This window comes from Siphateles boraxobius, unplaced genomic scaffold (assembly GCF_051911475.1).
Source record: "Siphateles boraxobius isolate OS27281-9 unplaced genomic scaffold, OSU_SipBor_1 9, whole genome shotgun sequence".
Lineage (NCBI taxonomy): Eukaryota > Metazoa > Chordata > Actinopteri > Cypriniformes > Leuciscidae > Siphateles > Siphateles boraxobius.
This window is the reverse complement of record NW_027509219.1, coordinates 8855825-8873117: the sequence shown is the minus strand read 5'-3', so window position 1 is coordinate 8873117 and position 17293 is coordinate 8855825. Positions and strand designations below refer to the sequence as shown.

At 41.1% G+C, this 17293-nt stretch overlaps 2 protein-coding genes across 2 annotated transcripts; both read right to left on the bottom strand.

The window, feature by feature from the left end:
• Nucleotides 1-1337: 1337 nt before the first annotated feature.
• On the bottom strand, nt 1338-3402 carry LOC143732832 (E3 ubiquitin-protein ligase NEURL3-like). The gene is made up of 4 exons (XM_077224261.1): nt 3322-3402; nt 2029-2526; nt 1632-1793; nt 1338-1548 (listed from the first exon to the last, which is right to left on the bottom strand). The coding sequence occupies exons 1-4, from the start codon at nt 3338-3340 to the stop codon at nt 1373-1375; spliced, it is 855 nt and encodes a 284-aa protein (XP_077080376.1). The 5' UTR covers nt 3341-3402; the 3' UTR covers nt 1338-1372.
• Nucleotides 3403-14325: 10923 nt separating this feature from the next.
• Nucleotides 14326-16865, bottom strand: LOC143732781 (E3 ubiquitin-protein ligase NEURL3-like). Its single transcript, XM_077224152.1, has 4 exons — nt 16814-16865; nt 15223-15720; nt 14854-15015; nt 14326-14770 (listed from the first exon to the last, which is right to left on the bottom strand). Exons 1-4 carry the CDS (start codon nt 16830-16832, stop codon nt 14595-14597), a joined length of 855 nt encoding a protein of 284 aa, XP_077080267.1. The 5' UTR covers nt 16833-16865; the 3' UTR covers nt 14326-14594.
• Between the last annotated feature and the right edge of the window lie 428 nt (nt 16866-17293).

Genomic DNA, 17293 nt, shown 5'->3' with positions numbered 1-17293 from the left:
CATAGAACGGGATGATGGAGATATAAATGTCTTATTCTGAGGTAAAAAACAACAACATAACGGTTCATTATGCAAAGTCTTTATACATCACTGAAAACATAGTTATGGATCTTATCTTATATTGCATTTCTGTCAATAGATCCTCAGAAATATTACACATTGCACCTTTAATACTAGGCCGAAACATTTGTGAGAAAAGTCTAGCCCTGAGAACACAGTTTTAATCTTTAACTTTGACAATTACAATTTTTTAGGTATTACACAGGTCAGTGTGGTTTTACTGAGTTCACTTTTAACCCAACAGCTAAAAGAAAAACATGATACAGGAATTTTAGTTCGTAGGAAATGATTCACAAATTTTATTCAAATTTAAGAGCGTTTTGAACTAGATGTTTGAAAACAATAAATCAACTATAGAAGCAAACGGTTGTCAGATAAGACTTTTGCAACTAAGAATTCAAAAACTTATAGACCTTGTTTAAACTTCCCTGTGTGTCAACCACCCCCGGTACTACCGTATTTTCATTGGTTGAAATGTCATGCATGATGCATCACAATGTTGACAACGTAAATTTATATGATTTATATCAAAACCAGCTTCATCCTCATTTATTCAGTATTCCTTCATATTTATTAAAATTAAAAGAAAACTATAGTGCTAACTTCTAGAGTTTAATATCTAACAACCAGCAAACATGCAAACAAACGAAACCAAATATAGCACGTTCTCTTATTAGTAGCACACTGCATTTCTCACGCCCAAATCCGTAATTCCTTCTTCCCCACCCTTCCTGACTATTTCCAACTACAATTAAAGGAAAAAGCACACCTCCTTTTAAATGTAGACTTTTTCTGCACTACTGAGCCTCACATATTGAATGTTGAACATAAGCGTCGTTAAGAATTAGGATTAGAACAATGGCTAATCAAACTTTTTTCAGTTTCTTCTGTTGTTGGGAGTTTTTGTTTTCCTACACAATACTGACACCTGGTGGAAATGTTCAGTAGCGCAAGACATTACGCTTTGTGAGGTGACGAATAAACGCTTTGTGAGGTCAGGTGACGAATAAATGAGCATAAAAAGTCAGTCTACAAACTGTTTACATAAAATGCATTTAATACAAAATTAAAAACATTGTTAATATTACATACATACATATTTACAATACATAAATATAATATTTAAATCATTTTATATACATATTTACATAATAGATTAAGAAAATCTGATATTTTTGCAAATATATTATATTATATTCATAAATAATCCGAATGTACAAGCATCTACAAATGGGAAATACTGCAACTAGAGAGAATGAAAAAAAAATTTTGCACAGTGCAGTGATTTGTACTTTAAAGCAATTATTTAAAACTAGTCGTATGGTTTGAAGGAACCCAAGGTCTGACGACACAGAGGACAGGTCCCAAACGTCATGTAAACCCTCATGCCACACGGAGTACAAACACATTTATGACCACAGCTCAAACGAACGTTTGCCACATCACTATAACACACTGCACATTCCTCACAGTCAGGAGTTTCGTGATCTGAGGGGAAAAGAGAAGAGATTAGGTGCTGAAACTATTAACTCGACTATTCAATGACTGTCATGCACTTATGTGATTCTCACCTGTGTTGACAAGATAAGGGGTTCTCAGGTTTCTCTGCTCCAGCATGGTCATTTGTTCCTTCTTTCTTTCTATTTGTTGTATTTCTTTATCTTCAGTGTGTTTGATGTGTGTGAGAGCAGGACAGGACCTCATGGTGAAGATGCAACGTCTCTTTTTGGAACCTATAACGCAGATACACAGACCACATACACTGTTAGGCAGGAAAAACAGAACTAGGCATATATTTATGTCCCTTATATATATATATATATATATATATATATATATATATATATATATATATATATATATATATATATCAAAAAGTAAAGTAGAAAAAAATTACAAAAATAACCTTTTTTTTTCAACAACAAAACCTTTTTATGCCTCAGAACACAAATACATCAGAAGCCTCACCAAGCATCATCACTGACGTGGTCTGTCCATAGACGTCCATCATCGCCCAGACGGGCCACTTGGCGTTCAGAAAGGTTTGCTCTGTGTGCGTTCTGCCATCAGAACTCCGTATGCGCAGACAGCCGTTCTTCTTCAACCAGAACTGAATCTCTGAGCCAGGGCGACAAATGCCCACAGGAACTACCACCGCCGCGAACAGTGGAGAGTGGGTCAAGTCTGGGATGGCCAGAGGGGGTAAAGATGTCTGCTCGGGTAAAACATGCGTGAATCCGACCCGCAGTCCTCCGTGCCAACCCCGCACGCAGTGCTCGACTCGCAGGCGCACTTTCTCCTGTATCTTCACCTGTCGCCAGCTGAACGTCAGTCCGTGGCAGTATGACGAACCGTCCCTGGTCACGCGACGACCCCAGTCACACAGTGTTATCAGAGGACCCTTCACTTCTGAGTGGAAACAAATCGCTCTCAGGCTCCCGTGCGCGTGACACACGCACACTTTCTCTGGAAAAGAAATAAAGGGTTTGTCATTAGAAATGCATCTAAGTGACCACGCGGTGTGTTGTGGACATTTCTGTTATGATTCTGTTATGCTTCATCTGTCTTTTTTAAAACTTGTGTTTGCTAGGGACTTCCCAGAACGTCCGATTCGCGAGTCAATTCTTTTAAGAAGAGTCAACCGGTTGAGAAAAGGTTCAGACGACTCTTCCAAATGTCGGACTCGGGCGTTTCTCGAGGTAATTCTCACTGAACCGACAATTTATTTGAAATATTGGGACACTTTTCCCACTCATCTCAATGGAAAAATATTTACGACGACGAGACAGTTTTATCAATCAACACACATAGCCTATGAAATTAGGGTTTAATCTTCGCAGAGAGGTTAAATTTAAATATATAAATAGCGCAATAGCGCTTTATAGCCACTAGAGGCTTTCGCTGCTCTCTGTCAAAATCACTGTCTGGGAAAATTTCGTTTCACGCATAATATTCTGATAATATTACACACATTATCGAGCTCGGATTCTCCAATGTTGCACAGTAAATAATAATTTCATATTATTAACGCATAATATAATCTATAATCTATTTATTTATGAACAATTTGATTGTATAAATTGCAAATTAATTGTTTGGTTAACGTTCTTAAAACAAAAAATAAATAATTTACATATAAACGTGCTTATTCAAATTTTTAAGTACCAACACAACTCTCTTTAAGCTTGACACATTGCTTTTTCATTAAAAGATATTGTTGAAAAGTTATTAGGCTATTTGCCTCTAGTGTCATCTTCTTACCTTTCTTTTTCTCTGTCATCCTGTTTTCTTAAGCAGCTCTTGATATCTTCTGTATAGGCTATATTAGTTTCTATATCTAAGTATGGTTGGATTTGTTGCTCTTGTTGCTCTACACACGAGGATACTATTGGATGGAGCCACTAGGGGCGGAGACCTGGGAAGTTTTGTTTGAGGATGACTATTCATCAGCACTAAAATGACAGCAATAACTGCTTGGAGAATTTTAGATATTTAGTAATCCATTCGTTTTTTGTACATATAAACTGGTAAGCAAAAGAAAGTATTTGAGTTTTTTATTTATGTTGTCCAATAGTAATGCACAAAATAATTTAGCTTTTTAGTCATAATTTGACTCAATTATACAGTGTTGCTGGGAACATGAGTATATAAATCTGAATTGCTTTAGATGTAAAGCAAATAAATTGGGAATAAAGCAAAAGTTGGAATAAGTAACTGTGCTGTTTGCCCTGTATTGCTAGCAACCATGTGATTCCCAGCCTGGCACTCTTAACCAGTCACTGATTGAAAACATGAATCTGGATGTTGTGTCAGATGTGATCTTCCTGAAACAGTCGAGCATGTTTTAATAAAGTGTAAAAGTTATGACAATGAAAGAATACAACTTATAGAAGCACTTAGAGATATAGAAGTTAATATTGCATTAAAATATCTCAAAGAAATTCCTGTTTTCTTTATTTTTCTCTCTTTTTATTTTATTATTTTGAAGTTTTCTCTCAAAGTCAATAGTAGATGGCGGAATATGCATCAAAAGAATGCTTAACTAAACTAAACTTAACTGTAAAACTTAGCTTAACTAAAAGAAAAGAAAATTCCCTTCATGTCTTGTTTCACACCACGAGGGTGTAAGTATTACTTTGTGTGTTCACAGTTAGTTCTAAAATGAAGTATTGCATGGATGTTTAAGAAGCCACACCTTACTTGACCAGTCAAAAAGAAACCTAAATACTGTGGTGAGAATGGATAAGCACATTCTAGTAGGCTATAGTGTAATCATTAACAGTGCCGCCGCAAAATATATACTCTTTAATTTGAAGGAGGCATGAGAAAGAATTTTTCATCCAATGCTCTTATCATTCTCATAGTTGAGTCTGTTTTGAATATGTAGGTCACATGACTTTTAAAAATGTCTGTGGGCATTTTGTCTTTCTGATCTAAAACCAGTATGTCCGCCCATGCATTGAGCTGAACATTCTGACTTTGCAGAAAATAGTTACATATTAATCTTACTTTTCTTCAGAAAAAACTGCTATACAGCAATACAACTGCTATTAATTGTGAGCATTGTCTTAAGATGCTGAAAAAGAAAATTAAGTTATATATTGGTCAGGCTATTATGTGCCACATTTTGAAACGTCTGTATGCCCGGAGATACGTTGTCAGATTAGGGCAGGGTTCCTCAATTAATTTTTACCAAGGACCAAATTCTGCCGACAATACAGAGCCAAGGGCCACTGTTATGACCTCAATGTTTGCTCTGCTATTATTGTTGCTGTTGTTGTTTTGTTAAAAGAGTCACAAATCACAATATAATTATTCTGATTTTATTTATTTATTTTTATTATTTTATTTTTCTCATTAGTCTGTTTTATTCAAGCAATTATGAGCATTTTTGTAGTCAGATACAGAAAACTAAAGAACTTTGCATGGTAGATATTAAAACCAAATGAACAAATAACAACTCTGGATCTCCATGTCTGCATGGGACACGGTTGCACGTCCCTGTATTGGCAGCAAACAAAGCAGCTCATCGCAGAAAACCTTCCTATCAAAAAATATGACGAACACTGACAGCTGTTCAATGTCGGTTCGGTCGCAAGACGAGTCTATTGCAAGTGACATGACTTCAGCTTTCTTTATGTTGGATAGACACTCACGCACCAGTGCCTCTACTCTTCTTGTTGCTGTGCAATTGGAGAATGGCACCTTCTGTAATAGCTCCACAACCATTTTCTTTGTTTTCTCATTGTGATTTAAAACTTCATCCACCATATCAATTGCTCAGGTTTTAATTAATTCGGCACCAGTGAACGGCTTTTGGCCTTTGTCAGGTTCCAAGCCACATGTAAGGATGCTGCGGTGCATTCTCCTGTATGGATGTGGTTTTATGAATAACAGTAACTGATTGCTTGTAAGCTGCTACCAATTGTGTTTCCTTCTGTTTGCGACTCTCAGAATGTTCAGGAAAATTGCTGTGCAATGAGTTGAAATGGCGTTTGATATTACCAGCCTTACAAACAGCCACGGTCTGCGTGCATCCAACAAACACGTTGGCTTTGCGTTGTGGTGGTCAGGCAAAATAAAACAAAATTGTTCAGTCCATTCAGATTTGAATCGTCTGTTTTCTGTCCACTTTTCTTTTCTTAACACTTGCCATACTTTTGTTGTGCGCAAATGCTGTCAGATACTGCGTTTGCATTTTTGCGCCAGTGACATGCTTACGCTGATGTTACCATGACAACCTTGAAATAAGTGAGGGCCAAACATTTTCCACTCACGGGCCGGATGTGGCCCGCGGGCCTCCTATTGATGAACCCTGGATTAGAGTAAGAAAAAAGTGCATCCACAATATTGACACTATTCATCTATATCTATAATATTGAAACTATATTCACTATTAGCGATAATGGCATCGCTATTATCTGGCCCCGAGTACAGTTCATTGCATTATTGGTCATTGGGTGGGGGGTTGTAAGGGGGATAATTGAGGAATTACCTGGAAAAATCATTGCCAAGAACATTCATGGTCAGTCTCTCATGTGGCAAGAGTCGGATACGACTGAAATGGGAATAGATGTGTTGCTGACTACTGTTGCACCAGTTTACTTTCACTTTTACTTGTTTGTTTTTGTGTTTCATTCTTGTCATAGATTTTTGTTATTCAATAAACTTTTGTAATTTCTTGACTGTGAACGAAGAATAACAAATACACTGGACAAGCAATGTGTATAACTCGATAAATTGAGTGTTATTCATTTAGCCATTCAGACATTTCAATGAGCCATTTGTGTAATTCAAATTTGTTTTCAAAAAGTAGGAATATTTCCTGGATCAAGGGCACTTTAGCTTGTATTTCGTCTCTGGTTTAAAGTTCAAGAGCTTTGCAAAGCAGTCAACAATGTGATAACACAGTTGTACTATTTCACTTTCATTTTGAGTGTTTACTATTTTTATGATATCATTTATGATATCATTTATATATATATGGCCGAAAAACTATCTTTTTGCCACACCTGCCAATGGCCGGTGACTTATTAATATATTAAAATATTAATATTTTTTACCGGCCATGAAACTGTTTTGGCAGTTCTCTTACGAGAGGTTCCCTTTGTCAACGCCGTGCGCGCCCAGCCTCCACTTCATGAGTCCCAGGGATTCCCGGGGAACATAGATAAGTGGGAAACAGGTGGCCAGCAATGCGGGCCAGCACATGTTATAAGCACATACTCATATACTCATATACCCTATACAGAGCGGCGTCGCCGGTCCATAAAACTATCCACCATATAGTGCCGCCCAACCAGGAGAGCTAACGTCGCGCGAGAGTAGTCTGCGCATGATAATCTTGGCAGAGTATAAACACCGCTCACACTGACAGAAGTCTAGCCTGCAAGGCGGGAACTTCCAGGTTATAAAACCTAACAAATGTGGACGGAGAGGCCCAGCCTGTCGCCTCACAAAAGTCTTGAATGGAAATTACGCTGGACCAAGCCCACGACGAGGCCACGCCTCTGGTGGAATGCGCCCTGATGCCCAAGGGGCATTGCAGACCTTTAGACTTATAAGCGGATGTGATAGCTTCCACTATCCATATGGACAGGCTCTGTTTCGACGCGGCGAGAACCTTGGTGCGCCCACCAAACGAAACAAAGAGCTGTTCCGATAGCCTGAAAGAGGCGGAGCGCGTAATGTAAGCCCTCAGCGCCCTGACGGGGCAGAGGAGATTAACATCACCCTCACTATCGGATGCTGGCAGAGCCGAAAGAGAAATGACCTGCGCTCTGAAGGGGGTGCCCAACACTTTAGGGACATAACCATGTCTTGGCTTAAGGATGACTTTAGAGTAATTTGGCCCGAACTCAAGACACGCAGCGCTAACGGATAGCGCGTGTAAATCCCCCACATGTTTGACTGATGACAGAGCTGTCAGGAAAACAGTTTTGAGCGAGAGGTACTTTAGATCCACAGATACTATCGGTTCAAAGGGGAAAGCTTTCAGGGCCTCCAGGACCAATGAAAGATCCCATATGGGAACCGACAGGGGTTGCGGGGGATTCATCCGTCTGGCTCCTCAAAGGAAGCGGATGACGACCATGTTTCTTCCTGTGTGTGTTTCTTTCTTTCTTCTCTATCAGCACACCATTTGGAGAACACCGACCATTTAGACGCGTAAAGCCGCCTTGTAGATGGAGCTCTGGATTGCGTAATCGTGTTCATCACTCCTTCTGGCAGGACAACGGGTATCCGTTGATTAACCATACGTGCAGAGACCAGCGCTCTGGATGGGTATGCCAGATTGAGCCGCGGGCTTGAGAGAGGAGATCTTTCCTCACCGGAATCGGCCAAGGGGCTGTGTGAGACAGCTCTGGGAACCAATCTTTGGTTCTCCCAGCGCAGGGCTATAAGGAGCACCGAGTGGCGCATTTCCCTGATCCTCTTTATTACCTGTGGTAACAGAGAGACCGGAGGGAAAGCATAAAGTGGGAGGCTGGGCCAGATTTGGGCCAGCGCATCCTCGTTCTTTGAAAAGAACAGTGGGCAATGAGCGTTGTCTTTTGACGCAAACCGGTCGACTTTCGCTTTGCCGTAAAGGTGGCACAGTGACTGGACTGTCTGGGGGTGCAGGGACCATTCCCCTGGGGAAACGTAGTTCCTGGACAGTTTGTCTGGACCGTCGTTCAAGTGGCCTGGCACATGCGCAGCTCTCAGCGAGCGCAGGAGGTACTGAGACGATACAAGAAGGCGTTCTGTCAGATGGCAGAGGCTTCTGAATCTGACACCGCCCTGACGATTTATGTAGGACACCACAGACATGTTGTCCGAGCGGACTAGCACATGGTGGTCCTGTATGAACGGGAGGAAGCGTTTGAGTGCGTTCTCGACCGCTATCATTTCCAGACAGTTTATGTGGAAGCGTCTCTCCTGGTCTGACCACAGGCCAAAGACCGGTCTGCCTTCGAAGACGGCGCCCCAACCTAAGTTGGAGGTGTCCGTCGAGATGACCTTTCGGTGTGAGACAGCCCCCATTGTCACTCCCCGCTGGTACCAGTCGGCCGCTAACCAGGGCTGCAGAGCCAAAACGCAGCTCTGAGTCACTCTGACTCGTCTGTAGCCTGAAAACCCAAGCCTGGTGAGGCACTTGGGCGTTCAGCCAGCGTTGTAGCGGGCGCATGCGCAGCAAGCCCAGCTGAAGCACAGCCGCAGCTGAGGCCATACAGCCTAGCATCCTCTGGATTGTCTTCAGAGGTGTGATGCTGCCCTCCTGGAAAGACGCGGCGAGGTGTCGAACACGGCGCGCGCGCTGTGTCGATAGGCGGGCCGTCATAGCCACAGAGTCCAGTTCTATTCCTAGAAAGGAAGCTGACTGACTGGGCAGTAATGAGCTCTTGGTCCAGTTGACCGTGAGGCCCAAGCTTTCCAGATGACTGAGAAGCACTGTTCTGTGAGATAACAGTTCTATCTCTGACTGTGCTAAAATCAGCCAATCGTCCAAATAGTTCAGAATTCGCAGCCCTTTCACTCTCAAGGGGGCGAGAGCCGCATCCTTGCACTTCGTAAATGTACGGGGTGCCAAAGACAGGCCGAACGGGAGAACGGTGTATTGATATGCCCGACCGTCGAAGGCGAATCTCAAGAATGGCCTATGACAGGGGACTATCGGGATCTGAAATGCATCTTTCAGATCGAGAGAGATAAACCAGTCCCTCGGGCGAATTTGCGCGAGGATTTGTTTGGTCGTGAGCATTTTGAACGGCCGTCTCATGAGAGCTTTGTTCAAATATCTCAGATCTAAGATAGGTCTTAGAGCTCCGTCCTTCTTGGGTACGAGAAAATAACGGCTGTAAAAGCCTGACTCGCTCAGAGAAGGAGGTACTGGTTCTATGGCCTCTTTGCACAGCAGTTTGGCTATTTCTGCGTGGAGTAGATGCGCTACATCCGCTTTCACTTTCGTCTCGGTCCGCGCTCGAAAGCGAGGGGGACGGCGAGCAAACTGAAGCGAATAGCCCTGTCTTATTGTGCTCAGCACCCATTCTGACACACCTGGAATAGCCTTCCATGCTTCTACATGTATAGCTAGGGGCAGAATGGACTCCGGGTTCCGATCGCTGCACTTCGCGGGCTCGGGAAAATGAACCGGAGGTGTGTGAGGGGCGCGCACGCCCTCTGATCTCGGGAACGGCGGCTCGCTGACAGCTGTGACTGTCTGTATCAATTGAGATGACCCGATTACTGGGAATGGGGAACATTTTGTGACGATATTTAGTGCGAGCGGAGCCTGGGGCGAAGTGTTTGTCAGTAAGCGTGAGCGCTCGTGGGCGGGCACGTGACTTACATTCATAACTTGGCCGCTGTGAGGCTGTTGCCGTGTAACAGAGCGGGCAGCGAGTAGGTGTGAGCAAAGATTTGTGGGCACATTCTCTACACCCAGCACTCGTGCGGCATTTGCCAGCTATATGAGAGTGGGCTCTGTGAGTGTGTGAGACACGCGGGGCATCGTGTTTTTGTGTAGGGGTGAGCACTGACTTGTGGGCACTTTTTCTACACTTAAAACACCCTCGGCGTGAGCCGGATAACCAGAACTTATGCTCTTTTTGAGATTTCTCTGGGTCGCCATAAAAATGGCGTTTGTGTGCAGGCGAGCGGGCGGTGTTGCCGACTCGTTGGCTGCTAAATGTGCGTCTGCAGTAGCCTTCTCTGAGGGGACTGACAGGACGAGATATTTTGACGGTGGTCCTGCCACAGCGAGATCCAGACGTCTTTTCCTCTCTGATGTTGGTAGGAAGACTTTGCCTGCTCGGGCTTCAGCGCAACCTTGGAGGAGAGGAGCAGAGGAGCTAGAGCGTCGAGGCAGGAAAAGGTTCATGGCCTGCGAGGTCTTCTGCACTTCGGAGAAGCGGTCGACGATCCTGTTCACCGCTGGGCCGAAGGGACCAGTAGGGGAGAGCGGCGCGTCGAGAAACGCGGAGCGCTCTGACTCCCTCATATCCGCAAGCGTCAGCCAGAGGTGCCTCTCTGTGACGGTGAGCGAGGCCATGCATCTGCCCATTGCCTGAGCCGCGGATTTCATAGCACGAAGGGAGCTCCTCAAATCCATGATGGCGCTGGGTCCTTGCTTCTCTCACCCCATTCGCGGAGGAGATCAGCTTGGAGGATCTGCAGCACGGCCATCGAGTGCAGGGCGGAAGCAGCTTGTCCGGCGGCGGCGAACGCGCGGCCGACAAGGGCTGAGGTTTGTCCTGCAGGCTTTAGACGGGAGGGCAGACTTTGAGCACCATCTCGCAGAGGGCAGGCAAAGGTGCGCTGCGACCGCCTCTTCGACTGGGGGATGTCTGTGTACCCCTTCTCGGCAGTGTCTGTTCCATTGGACTTTTCCAAAATGTCTTTTCCATTGAGCGTGACGTCACGCGCGAGGCTCAGTGATAGGCTGCAGCAGTTGCCGCACGGCAGCCAATGAACACGCAATATGGCCTGCTCTAGGTCTGCTGGCTGCTGCACTGCGTTGACAATAAATGCAAAATTAAGGATAATTTTTGGCTTCAATATCTCGAGCAAAGATGACTTTACCCGTAGCGTAAGCTAGCTTACGCAATACTCGTTCCCTTTTCTAGAGAGAACCGAGGTTACGTATGTAACCGAGTACGTTATGACACCAAATCCTAACACTGCAGTGAAAATTCACAATTTCAATAGCACACCTAAAAAATTAACCTAACTTAACTGCTATAAATTTAAAACATTATTTAAGACAATTAACAGTAGTTTTCAGGTAGACGCTGAATAAAGTAATCAAATACAAAATAAATAACACTGGATATCTTCACTGTATGAATTAACAGATTAATCCATATTAAAGTTACAAAAGTTATTCAGTTAAGAGCAGAGTGATTTTTTTTCCATTGTTTTTTGTTATTTGAATAACATTAAAAACACAGACTGGAGCAGAAATTTTAGGCTGCTGTCACTTTAAGACCTAATGCACGGATCCAATATACACAATAGTGTTCTTTCTCTATTTCTTCTACTTTTTAAGGGTTGATGACACACCTGTACTTTAGTGTTTTTTCCAATTTCCAGCTACACCCTTTTCTAACAGGTGCATAAAACCAAGAACAGTTATGCACATGAACACACATGTAAAGTAGAGTGCATCTTGATATGCTTGAGGGACATCACCCAAAATCAGACATCACTGATGCTCGTGTGTCTGAATGGGATCAACCTTTACAGAAGAGTAGAAGCTGTTAGAACAGCAGAAGAGAAGAACAGCTCCCTATTAACATCCATCGTTTTTTAATTAAATGTTAAAAATTTTACTTTTGGCCACATCTATTTCCCCAAAAACATTTCTGATTTAGTGCATTGTGACCTGAACTGACTTAGAGCTTACTTCAGGTCAAGGGTACGGCTGTCAATAAAACTACTGTGGATGAATGGATACGCTCTTAAGTTAATGATAAGTTTATCATTATAATGCGATAGTGTTTTCAAAGCTGTTTTTAAAATAATCTAACGAATTTATTGATATTGTCCATGGTGTAAAGGTTATCTTAAGATAAGGTTCATAGATAAAGAATTAAAGTAAATAAGTGTACTACATAAAGATGCTCAGGGAAATGTGTGTGTGGGGTGGGGTGGGGGGTATTTTGTATTATGCAGTTGGACAGGACATGGTTTTAATTTACAAATTAATTTTAATAAGAGTATGTGCTGTATTGAAATATTTACATTTTTATAGTGAACATATTAATATGACTAACCCTATTTTCAAACAGTCAAAATGGTCTGGTTTCAAATATGTTGCCAGAAAAAAAAGCTATTGTTTTATCCCACTTGATGTAGATGAAGTCTGCATAGGTCCGACATCAGAACCCGGAAGACTAATTAGCCACTTGCTCCTTTGAGATTTTCCTATGGGGTTTCATGGGTTTTTTCGGTTTATGTGTAAAATAAAGATAAACATAAACATTTTGTTCTAAACCATAAATGTACACACACCCAAAGTGAAAACTCAATTTTGATGCATTTTTTAAAACACACTTTTTTAATAAGTAAACAGATAAGACTGCTTGGGGCGTGAGTGTGTGCAGTGTACTGTATGTTGTAGAACAAAACCTCAAAGTATCATCAAGTTATGTTTACCGCAGGCTTTATTTTACTCATACTTTAAAAAAAAATTATTAAAAACCCAATAGGAAAATCTCAAAGGAACCAGCAGCAAATGAATTTGTCTTCCAGGTTCATACCTGCACCACTCTATACAAGAAAAAGTACAAAAGATTTCCATAGAATTAATTAAATATTTCACTTCATTTAAGGGCACTGTACTAATGACCCTCTGTGAATTTCAGATTCATTCTGATGATCTGATGAACCCAACAGAGAAAATAGCAGGACGAACCGTAGAACGCTTCTGTCACAACTGCATTCCTTGACATAAAACATTTTGGCTGCAAGAAAGCTATTGAACAATTCTGATATTATTGCCCAGTAAAAAAAAACATAGTTCATTGAGCATTTGCTAATATTTTAATTTAGCAAAAACATTTTCCAATTGTTGGGTATGTTGTTGTGACACTTTGTAAGTTGTCACAATGGCCATTAAACAACCTATGTTTATAAGCTTTTTATATACTATCCTATATCTATACTTGCGCAGTAAAAATGGAAACACAAAAATATTCCAAGGTAATAAATGGTTATGGTAATAATTGATGAGCCAAAATATTATGACCCGTCACAGGTCAAGCGAATATGGTTGATCACCTCCGAACAAGCTCACATGTCAATGTCTGGGTAGATGGTAAACAAACAATCAGTTCTCGAAATCAATGCGTTGGATGCAGGAGAAATGGGCAGAAATAAAGACGTGAGCGACTTTGACAAGGGCCGAATTGTTATGGCAAGGCGACTGGATCAGAGTATCTCTGAAATGGCAAGGCTTGTGTGTTGCTCTCCGTCAGTGCTGAGAATTTACCAACAGTGGTCCGAGGAGGGACAAACCACAAACCAGTGACAGGGTGTTGGGCCCCCGAAGCTCGTCGATGCATGAGGACAACGAAAGCTATCCTGTCTGGTCCCAGCCAACAGAAGGTCTACTGTGGCACAAGTCACAGACCAATCAGTGTCTATGATGCTCCGTGTCCACCATCAAAAGTGCCTATGGACACACGAGCATCAGAACTGCACCTGGACGCTCGGAAACCCTGGGTCCGGCCATTCATGTGGAAGTAAATTTGACACCTGCCACCTACCTAAACATTGTTCCAGACCAGGTACACGGTACACCCCGTCATGACAATGGTGTTCCCTGGTGGAAGTGGCCTGTTCAACTGCTCGTTAACGCTAATATGAAAAAAAATATATTTTATCAATTAAAAATACAATTCTAAAAACCTTATGAACACTTAAAAAGTGTGTGAACATGTCCTACATAAGTAAGATATAATTAGTTAAATTATATAAATTTGGTTATATATCTGACAAATATATGCCTGTTTATTAGTTTATTTTAAAAACATTTAAACCAAATTAATGAAAATTGTATACGCAATTCAAATACATTAACCCTTTAATACTAGGCCTAAACATTTGTGGGAAAAGTCTTGCCCTGAGAACACACTTTTAATCTTTAACTTTGACAATTACAATTTTTCAGGTATTACACAGGTCAGTGTGGTTTTACTGAGTTCACTTTTAACCCAACAGCTAAAAGAAAAATATGATAGGCTATAATAAATGAGAATAAAAAGTCAGTCCTACAAACTGTTAACAGAAAATGCATTTAATACAAAATTATAAACATTGTTCATATTACATAGATACATATTTACAATACAGACATATATATTTAAATCATATTACATACATATTTACATAATAGATTAAGGAAATCTGATATTTTCGCAAATATATTATATTCATAAATAATCAGAATGTACAATCATTTACAAATGAGAAATGCTGCAACTAGAGAGAATAAAAAAATATATATTTGCACAGTGCAGGGATTTGTACTTTAAAGCAATTATTTAAAACTAGTCGTATGGTTTGAAAGAACCCAAGGGATGACGACAGAGAGGACAGGTCCCAAACGTCATGTAAACCCTCATGCCACACGGAGTACAAACACATTTATGACCACAGCTCAAACGAACGTTTGCCACATCACTATAACACACTGCACATTCCTCACAGTCAGGAGTTTCGTGATCTGAGGGGAAAAGAGAAGAGATTAGGTGCTGAAACTATTAACTCGACTATTCAATGACTGTCATGCACTTATGTGATTCTCACCTGTGTTGCCAAGATAAGGGGTTCTCAGGTTTCTCTGCTCCAGCGTGGTCATTTGTTCCTTCTTTCTTTCTATTTGTTGTATTTCTTTATCTTCAGTGTGTTTGATGTGTGTGAGAGCAGGACAGGACCTCATGGTGAAGATGCAACGTCTCTTTTTGGAACCTATAACGCAGATACACAGACCACATACACTGTTAGGCAGGAAAAACAGAACTAGGCATATATTTATGTCCCTTATATATAGGCTATATATATCAAAAAGTAAAGTAGAAAAAAATCAATCAAAATATAGCAAAAAAATAACCAGTTTTTTTCAACAACAAAATAATATTTTTATGCCTCAGAACACAAATACATCAGAAGCCTCACCAAGCATCATCACTGACGTGGTCTGTCCATAGACGTCCATCATCGCCCAGACGGGCCACTTGGCGTTCAGAAAGGTTTGCTCTGTGTGCGTTCTGCCATCAGAACTCCGTATGCGCAGACAGCCGTTCTTCTTCAACCAGAACTGAATCTCTGAGCCAGGGCGACAAATGCCCACAGGAACTACCACCGCCGCGAACAGTGGAGAGTGGGTCAAGTCTGGGATGGCCAGAGGGGGTAAAGATGTCTGCTCGGGTAAAACATGCGTGAATCCGACCCGCAGTCCTCCGTGCCAACCCCGCACGCAGTGCTCGACTCGCAGGCGCACTTTCTCTTGTATCTTCACCTGTCGCGAGCTGAACGTCAGTCCGTGGCAGTATGACGAACCGTCCCTGGTCACGCGACGACCCCAGTCACACAGTGTTATCAGAGGACCCTTCACTTCTGAGTGGAAACAAATCGCTCTCAGGCTCCCGTGCGCGTGACACACGCACACTTTCTCTGGAAAAGAAATAAAGGGTTTGTCATTAGAAATGCATCTAAGTGACCACGCGGTGTGTTGTGGACATTTCTGTTATGATTCTGTTATGCTTCATCTGTCTTTTTTAAAACTTGTGTTTGCTAGGGACTTCCCAGAACGTCCGATTCGCGAGTCAATTCTTTGAAGAAGAGTCAACCGGTTGAGAAAAGGTTCAGACGACTCTTCCAAATGTCGGACTCGGGCGTTTCTCGAGGTAATTCTCACTGAACCGACAATTTATTTGAAATATAGGGTAAATTCAGGTCGATTGGGACACTTTCCCCACTCATCTCAATGGCAAAATATTTACGACGACGAGACAGTTTTATCAATCAACACACATAGCCTATGAAATTAGGGTTTAATCTTCGCAGAGAGGTTAAATTTAAATTGAGTAGGCCTATTGTTTAATCTAGGCTAAATGCAAATTATATTAAGGTTCTAATTAAATTGAATCATGTCTGCAACAACCTGAAGTGGGACACATGAAATGAAAATAAACACCCTTATTAAAGCTTTAAAAATGTAATACATGTTACAAATCAAATAAGTAACTCCGGATTATGTCATTAATAAGAATTTAACTGGTTGTTGGAAACGAACTGTTCAAAAGAACCGATTCGCGAACCTGTATCGGCAATAGCGCTTTATAGCCACCAGAGGCCTTTTCGCTGCTCTCTGTCAAAATCACTGTCTGGGAAAATTTCGTTTCACGCATAATATTCTGATAATATTACACACATTATCGAGCTCGGATTCTCCAATTTTGCACGGTAAATAATAATTTCATATTATTGACGCATAATATAATCTAGATTCTATTTATTTATTGACAAATTGAGTGTATAAATTGCAAATTAAATGGTTGGTTAACGTTCTTAAAACAAAAAATAAATAAATTTATTTTATAAAATAATTAATTTTTAATTTTAAAAAAAGGCTACATTTAGAAACATGCTTATTCAAATTTTTAAGTACCAACACAACTCTCTTTAAGCTTGACATATTGCTTTTTCATTAAAAGATATTGTTGAAAAGTTTCTAGGCTATTTGCCTCTAGTGTCATCTTCTTACCTTTCTTTTTCTCTGTCATCCTGTTTTCTTAAGCAGCTCTTGATATCTTCTGTATAGGCTATATTAGTTTCTATATCTAAGTATGGTTGGATTTGTTGCTCTTGTTGCTCTACACACGAGGATACTATTGGATGGAGGCACTAGGGGCGGAGACCTGGGAAGTTTTGTTTGAGGATGACTATTCATCAGCACTAAAAAGACAGCAATAACTGTTTGGAGAATTTTAGATATTTTGTAATCCATTCATTTTTTGTACGTATAAACCGGTAAGCAAAAGAAAGTATTTGAGTTTATTTATTTTGTCCAATAGTAATGCATAAAATAATTTAGCTTTTTAGTCATAATTTCACTCAATTATACAGCGTTGCTGGGAACATGAGTATATAAATCTGAATAGCTTTAGATGTAAAGCAAATAAATTGGGAATAAAGCAAAAGTTGGAATAAGTAACTGTGCTGTTTGCCCTACTGTATTATTAGC